The 8,536-nt window shown below is 38.8% G+C and overlaps 1 protein-coding gene across 2 annotated transcripts in view; it reads left to right on the plus strand.

The window, feature by feature from the left end:
- Window positions 1-8,536, plus strand: part of DLGAP1 (DLG associated protein 1) — a 1,177,715-nt gene that overhangs the window by 723,470 nt on the left and 445,709 nt on the right. For both annotated transcript variants that reach the window (XM_069099693.1, XM_069099694.1), the window contains exon 4: window positions 7,948-8,536. This exon is cut by the window's right edge and continues 257 nt beyond it. In XM_069099693.1, the coding sequence (XP_068955794.1) occupies window positions 8,020-8,536 (517 nt within the window). In that variant the 5' untranslated portion in view covers window positions 7,948-8,019. The remainder of the gene's footprint in view (window positions 1-7,947) is intronic.

Genomic DNA, 8,536 nt, shown 5'->3' on the forward strand with positions numbered 1-8,536 from the left:
TCTCTCTCTCTCTCTCTCTCTCTCTCTCTCTCTCTCTGTTTCTCTCCGTGTGCTTCTCTGTCTGTGTGTTTCTCTCTGTGTCTCTGTCTCTGTGTGTGTCTGTCTCTCTGTCTATCTCTCTCTCTGTGTGTCTCTCTCTCTCTCTTTCTCTCTCTGTGTCTCTCTTTCTCTCTCACTCCCATTTATAGCTTTTCCCCTACTACCTACAATATGGTGAGGTCTACTTTCTTTAATAAATCATTTGTTGGAACTATGCTCAAAGGGCTGGAAAACTGTGCACACCCTTTGATCCAGCAATACCGCTACTAGGTCAAAACCCCAAAGGATTTTTTAAGGGGAGGGAAGATAGGATCTACTTGTGCAAAAAACATTTATAGCAGCTCTTGTTTTTGGTGGCAAAGAATTGAACTTTAAGGGAATGCCCATCAATTGGAGAATGACTGAACAAGTTGGGGCATATGATTATGATTGAATACTATAAGAAATGTGCTATAAGTGCTGTAATAAATGACAAGAGGGCTGATGAAAATCCTGGAAAGACTTACATGAACTGATAATAAGTGCATGACAGAACCAGAAGAACAGTGGACACAGTAACAGAAATATTGTACCATGATTGACTGTGAATGATTTGGCTTTTCTCAGCAATACAATGATCCAAGACAATTCCAAAGGACTCATGGTGAAAAATGTTATCCACCTCCAGAGAAAGAACTTAGGGAATCTGTATGCAGTTTGAAGCATACTATTTTTTACTTTTTTCATGTTTTTTTTCTCTTGCTCTGTTTCTTCTTTCTCAACATTACTAATGTGGTAATATGTTTTACATGACTGAGCCTGCATAACCTATATCAAATTGCTTACTCAGGATAAGGGGAGTTGAGGGAGGCAGAAAGAAAATTGGAACTCAAAATTTTGTAATGAATATTAAAAATTGTCTTTAAATGTAATTGGAGAAAAATAAAATGTTATTTAAATATTAAAAAAAAAAAGATAAAGTGGGACGGCTGGGTGGCACAGTGAATAGAGCACCAGCCCAGAGTCAGGAGGAGTGGAGTTCAAATTCACAATCCGACACTAAAGCAAAAATAAAATAAAGCAAAAGATCATTTAAAAATCATCATTTAATTTTGCCACCCTCTCATACTATTATTTTCTATCTCTCTTCCCTTTCATTGCCAAACTCCTAGAAAGTGTTCTTCCTGCCTCCACTGTCTTACCACCAACTTCTCAATAAAGTTCCATTTGGATTCCAACCCTTCTACTAGTAACAAAAGTGACCTACTTAAAGTCATCAGCAATAACTTCACTGTTGAGTCTGATGGTATTTTCTCAATCCTTGCCCTCCACCTTTTTACCACAACTTTTTTGACACTGACACTTTTCCCCTAGCTTGCATGTCACTACTCTTTCCTGATTCTCTTGTCTGACTATTTCTCTGTCTCCTTAACTGATCATTATCCATCCCCTCCTTTACTGTGGGTATTTCCATGTCTCTGACCAGTCCCATCTCTTGTCTTCTCTCTCTCCCCTCTCTCTGTAATCTCATCAACTACAATGAGTTCAAGTATAATTCTATAGGACTGATGATCTTTACATTCAATGCTAACCTTTTTTACAGAACTTCACTCCAACATTATACAGCCTGCCAGATATCCCACAGACATCTCATTCAACATACCAAAAATGAAACTTATCATTCTTCCCCAAACTTCTCTTTCTCCAACATTCTTATTTGGAAGTTTTCCCCCATTTATCCCATTGTGGATGCCACCATTCTCTTAGCCACCCAAGTTCATCACCTTGAAGTTATAAGTTATTATTCCCTCTACTTCAACTCCTTCCCCCTTATGTTAATGATTGCCAAATCTCATCAATTCTGCTCCTGCAACAAATCCTATCTCTGTCCCTTCTTTCTACTTACAAATATTCTACCCTAGTCTGGACCCTTATCAACATTGTTTTCCCTTATAGGAGCTTCCTAACTGATCTACCTATTTCTAGTCTCTCTCTTTTCCCATATATCCATCCTATAGCTTCCAGAGAAGAGATACAGTGAACAGAGCGCCAGGCCTAGGGTCCAGAAGACTCAACTTCCTGAGTTCAAATCTTACCCAGACACTTACTAGCTGTGTGACCCTGAACAAGTCACTGAACCTTGCTTGCCTCAGGTTCCTCATCTGTCCAATGAGCTGGAGAAGGAAATGGCAAGTCACTGCAGTATTTCTTCCAAGAAAACCCCAAACAGGGTCATGGAGAATTGGATGACTGAAAAATGACTGAACAACACTAACAGTTTCTAAAATAGTTTGTCCTAAGGTTTCAGTCTCACCATTATATTTCCCACCTATGTCACCTGATTATTTAACCTAATTTAACTTAACCTATTTAATCTATTTAACCCTAATGCATATTCATTGAATCAAATCAACATATTTGTCTCCAGCCCTTACTACAAAGGCTCACCATTGCATAGAGAATAAAATCAAATTCCTTAGTCTGGGATTTAAAGTCTTCTAATTCTAATTCTTTTTAAGGTCTTCCAGCTCCCACTCACCACTCTCATCTTATTTCATACTGTTCCCCTGCTAATGATTCCCCCAAACTCAATTCCCTATCTTCCCTCTCTGTGACCTCAGACAACCTGTTCATCTTCCCTTCTCAGAATCTTTGTCTTCATTCCAGATATAGCTAAGGTTAAAGCTCCATGAAACCTTTCCTGATCCCTCCAGATGATAGTATTCCTTCCATTCCCAATTTTCCTTGTAGTATATTTATCTATAACTGTCTATGCAAAGCTCTGGGATATAAAAAAGGAAAAAAAACAGTTCCTGAACTCAAAGTACTCACATTCTAATGGTTTGGGATGGGGGAGTAGGGGTCTGCCACAGGGGAGGAAAAATGTAGATACCCAAGTACAGACAATATAGTGCAGTTAAAACTGCAATAAAACTTTGGGGACACCCTATATTCAGAGTAGCTGGAAACTAATCTCATAGAGGAAGTCATTAGCAGCCTGGGGGGCCTGGAAAGGCCACATGTAGATAGAATTTCAGCCAAGTTTTGAAAAACATGAGGGAAACTAAGAAGTAAAACTGCAGAGAGAGAGTTTTCTAGGAATAGAAAGAAGCCAGAGCAAAGGCACTAAAACAGAAGAGGAAGTAGGCCAGTCTAGTCTAACTGGATCATAGAGTACATGGTAGGAATTAATGTATAAGAAGACTGGAAAGGGAGGAAGGAGTCACATTGTGAAGAGCATTAGAGGAGGTTATATTTCATCTTGGAGGTAATAGGGAGCCACTGAGGCTGAGTGGTATGGATACACCTACATTTTACCAAAAAAAAAATCACTTTGCAGAAGTGATGAAGGGAGAAGTGATGAGGGCCTGAACTGTAGTGGTGACTGTGTGAACAGAGAAAAGACTTTCATGAGAGATGCTGTGGAAACAAGATTTGGCAATAGAGTGGACATTTGGGGTAAGTGAGAGTGAAGAGTGTATTCTAATGTATATTCTAGATTTAAGAATAGTTTTCTGGGAAAGTAGGTCTTAAAGAAGCTGTTTTACAAGTCATAGAAAGGGATTTTTAAAAATTTAAATAGGATTAGATTACATATTTTATAAGGTGTCTTCCAGGTCTAGAGAAGAAGAAGAAAGCATCAAGAGCCAGGATTACTGAGAGGTGGGAGTGCCATTAGTGGTGATAGGGAAGTGGGAAGGAAGAGAGGATTGGGGCAGGAATGGGAAAAAGCAAGCATATAATGAGGGGTCTTTGGACAAGTTGAGTCTGAGATGCCTACCGGACATCTGGTTCAAGATTTCTAAAACACATCTGGCATTTTAGGAAAAGAGGGAGGTTAGGCCTATAGATATAGGTATATATGTGTGTACACATACATATATACATACATATACACATACATATATATACCTATACGTGTGTGTGTGTATAGGTATAGGTAGCTGTAGATATATCAGCATAGAAATTAGAGTTGAATCCATGTCACTGATGAAATCACCTCTTGAGAGGAAAAAGAAAAGTCTCAAAATGGCCTTGAGGGGGCACCTGTGTTTAGTGAGTGTGACATAGACAAATACTCAGCAAAGTAGACCAGGAAGAAGATGTGAGGTGAATAGGAGGAGAGTCAGGAGAGAGCCAAGTCATGAAAATCTGGTGAAATATCTAGTGAAGGGTGAGTATTAAGGGCATGAAGGTGATCAGCAGCACCAGCTACGGAAGAAAAATCAAAAAGAACGGGGATTGAAAAAAGGTCATCTGATCTGGCAATTAAGAGATCATTGGTAACTTTAAAGAGTTTCTTCTGAGTGAAGAGATCGGAAGCCAGATGGCAGAGGGTTTAGACAAGAATGAGAAAACAGGAAGTGGAGATACCAACAAAAGCAGAAAAGTATAGAATGATAGCTAGTAGGGATTGAAGGACCAAGTGAGAATTCTTTTTAGGTCAGGGAGTTGTTGGAATGCTTATACATAGTGAGGAAGCAGTCATAGGTAGATCAGAAGAGACTGAAGATAAAAAAAGAGAGTGGAGATAATTGTGGAGGAAAATTGTTAAAGAAGATAGAAAATATTGAGGATGCATAAAGAAACATTGACCTTGGCCAAGAGAAGAATATTCTCTTATCTTGAGACTGGAGAGGAGATATTGGAGGAAGATGTTTGGGTAATGTGAGATGAAAAGGAAGAGAGAAGGGAGATCTTTTAGTAAATGACCTCAATTTCCTCTGTGCACCAAGGTCCTTAGTTAAGAGAGTGATGGTGGAGTATGCCATAAGAGGCTTGAAGAGAGATGAGATGGTTTGGAACACTGGGAGTGTTTTATTCTTCCAATAATAGATCATAAGCTCTTTGAAGACTGGTACTGTCTTATTTGGGTTTTGTCTTTGTATCAGCAATGCCAAGCACAGTGATGCCTGACTATAATAGGCCTATAGTGTCATATCATTGAATTGAATCATCACACTTGTCTTCAGTCCATCCCTTGTATTTGGCCCTCCTTGCTCTCCTCTCCAATCAACCAATGAATGAGTCAACAAACAAGCCTTTATAAACCACTTGCTATGGGACAGGCACCAGTCTAACCACTGAGAGCACAAAGACTAACAGGAAACATCCCCTGTACTTAAAGAGCTTAACTTCAAGTGGGGGAGATAGCAGTGTGTGTGTATGTGTATACACATATGCATACACGTATATACATACATACTTGTTTATGCACATATATATTCATATGTGTGTATACATACATACACGCATGTATATAAACAGATATTATACACACATCAAATGTAGACAAAGTGAATACAAAGCAGTTATAAAGGGAAGGAACTGGCAGAACCCCTCCCTACTCCAGAACTATTTCTTGTTGCCAAGGACTTTATATGAATATTCATTTTGGGGAAAATCATTTGTTTTATGAGTTAACAAAAATATAGGGCTTTAAAATTTGAGGAAACTTTATAGATCACCTCATTTTATAGGTGAAGAAATTGATGCCCAGGAAGGTTCTTTGAATTGCCCAAGATCATATAGGCAACAAATAAAAGAGCTAAAATGTGACCCTGGTTCCTCCATCTCCAAACCCAGTGTACTTACCACAAGCCAGCAGCGCTCCCAAGCACTGAAATTTCTTACTTCTCCCAAGACATTATTTCGCCATCAGAGAGAGAGGATATAGAGACAAAAACATTGGCAAAGCTTCAAACATCCTATAAGGCTTTCAGATCCTGAAATCCCATATAGTTAACAAGACTCAACCTCCCTACACTGTCCTGCTTCAGGCTGCTTCAGGCTAAGCCCTTATTTGATTAAACCACTGATCTCCTCTCCTTTGAATACCCCAAAATTACATTTGTGGTATTTTGGAAAGTCTTGTTAGCTTTACAAGACATCTCAAAGAGAAAATTGTTTGCATTGTAGGAAGTTGCTATAAAAGCAGGACAAGTCAGGCAATCCATTGTAACTTTGTCAACTACTAAAGGACACATAGTTTGTTAAAGAGTCAAAAGAAAATATGAATTGGGTCATGCTTCAATACTAATTGTGCTTGTTAGAGAATTGAAAAGGCATGTGCGAATTGTATAGCAATATTTTCATGAGTTGGTTTTTTTTTAATTTGTTTTTTTTTCCATTTTGTAATAATGGCAGCTAGGTAGCAAGATAAGTAGAACACTGGACTTAGATTCAGGAAGACCTGAGTTCAAATCTTGTCTCAGATACCTACTAGTTATATAACTTTGGGCAAGTCATTAATCTCAGTCTGTTTTCTCTTTTTTAAAATGGAAGTAATAATACCTACCCCACAGAGCTTTGAGGAACAAATGATAAAACATATATAAGATGCTTTGCAAACATTAATGTTTGCATACAGATGTTGGCTATTATTATTATCATTGCTATTTCTATTATTGGCTTATTCATGTCTCCTGTGATTCCTTCTCTGCACAGCCTGTATTTCTCCTGCCACCTGAGCACAGCTCCTAAGCCCGAAGGGTGGGCAGAGAAGCAGAGGATATCTCATTCAAATTAGCCAAGTTAGCTTGTGCTCCTCCTCCTAAACTACTGAAAAGGTTTAGTGAAAGGAAGTCCTTGCTTCACTGAGTCTGAAATCATATTTGTGGATTATCTATGGATTTAACTGAGCATCCTATTAGCTTTTTCTTCCTTCCATCATCATGGATAATATAGGATAAAGTGTGCCTATAGCAGTGATCATGGAAGCCTAAAGGACCATAGTGGCAATATTCTGCCCTTCCTATGCAAGTATAGTATAATTGACTTTATTTATATTAAAGTATCTTCTCTCCTAAGCAGATGTCAAAAAGAGAGATCAATTTATTTCAACAAGCATTTATTAAGCACTTACTGCACTGTGTGCATATATGTATATGTATGTATGTATCAATATGTTAAGTATTGATAACCACTGTGCAAGGTACTGGACATGCAAAGACAAAAATGAAATTATGTATTCTCAAGTAGTGTTAATTTTATTGGAGAAAACATCAGACAGATAAGAAGGTAGATTAGGTAGAAGGATGGAGGGAAGGATGGATATAGAGATAGATGATAGATACATAGATAAATAGACAGACAGATAGATAGATAGATAGATAGATAGATAGATAGATAGATAGATAGATAGATAGATAGATATAAAATAATTTCTTAGGAAGGACACAAGTCATTGGAAGTAATCAGGATAGATTTCCTATAGGAGAAGGTACTTAAAATGAACTTTGAACAAAGCTAGGAAGACAGAGGTCAAGGGGAAATTCATTTCTGGGATTAGGGAGCAGGGGGAGGAAGGGAAGTCTGTGAAAAGGCATAGAGACCAAAAAAAAAAAAAGAAATGTTGTATATGGGAAATAGTGAGCTGACCAGTCTGAATAGAAAGTAGAGTGAGTGAAGAGAAATAATTTACCATAAGACCTTAAAGTAAAGCTGGAGCCAGGTTATGATATCCTTAGTGATAAAAAATAGTTGGGGGAGGAAGGAATTCATCCAGATCACTTGTAAATAATATAACAATCATGTTGTTGTTAAGTCATTTTCAGTCACGTCTGACTCTTTGTGAGCCCCACAGGTCTTCAAAGACTAATAATCTCCATGCCTATGATTTCTACCAGAAGTTTTAGAGTCAATTCTTACCTGCTTAGAGATTAAAGACTTTTTTCACCAAGAATTTAAGCTATAGCCAGGAGTAGATGGAAAGAAATATGCCTCTATTCTACATTTATCAAATGAGATAAAGTGGGCAAAGTGCTTTGCAAGTCCCAAAATACTATATGAATGTGAGCTATTATTACCACTATTAGACAATAATTACCACAAGAGATTTGAGATACAGAAAGTACATTTAAAATAAGAAATGGCTGTTTACTAAGAACAATTTAAATAGCTCATCAATCTTGTTCTTTATTTTTCCAGGTCTTTCCCAGAGACCTGTCTGGAACATAGCCACATGGTGTAGATGACATTGGCGGTCACTTAGCATCAGCAATGAAAGGATTATCCAGCAGCCGTAGTCACCATCACGGAGTGACCTGTGATTCTGCCTGTGATCCTCTATCCCATCATGCGGACAGGAAGCCATACTTGTTAAGCCCAGTAGAGCCTCACCCTGCTGACCACCCTTACTACACTCAGAGGAACTCCTTCCAAGCTGAGTGCGTGGTCCCCTTCAATGACCCCCTGGCCAGCAGCACCTTCCCTAGAAGGCATTACAACTCCCAGCAAGAGTTGAAGGAAGAATGTGCACTAGTTCCCCGCACCCTAGCCAACAAGGCAAACCGCCTTCCTCCCAACCTCCTGGATCAATTTGAAAGGCAGCTCCCCCTTAACAGAGACGGTTACCATACCTTGCAGTACAAGAGGACTGCTGTGGAGCACCGTAGTGACAGCCCTGGAAGGATTCGTCACCTGGTTCACTCTGTCCAGAAGCTTTTTACCAAGTCTCATTCTCTGGAGGGACCATCCAAGGGCAGCATCAATGGAGGCAAAGCCAGTCCAGATGACA

Source organism: Petaurus breviceps, unplaced genomic scaffold (assembly GCF_028583685.1).
Source record: "Petaurus breviceps papuanus isolate PSGF00001 unplaced genomic scaffold, PetGlider_PUasm1.0 38, whole genome shotgun sequence".
Taxonomy (NCBI): domain Eukaryota; kingdom Metazoa; phylum Chordata; class Mammalia; order Diprotodontia; family Petauridae; genus Petaurus; species Petaurus breviceps.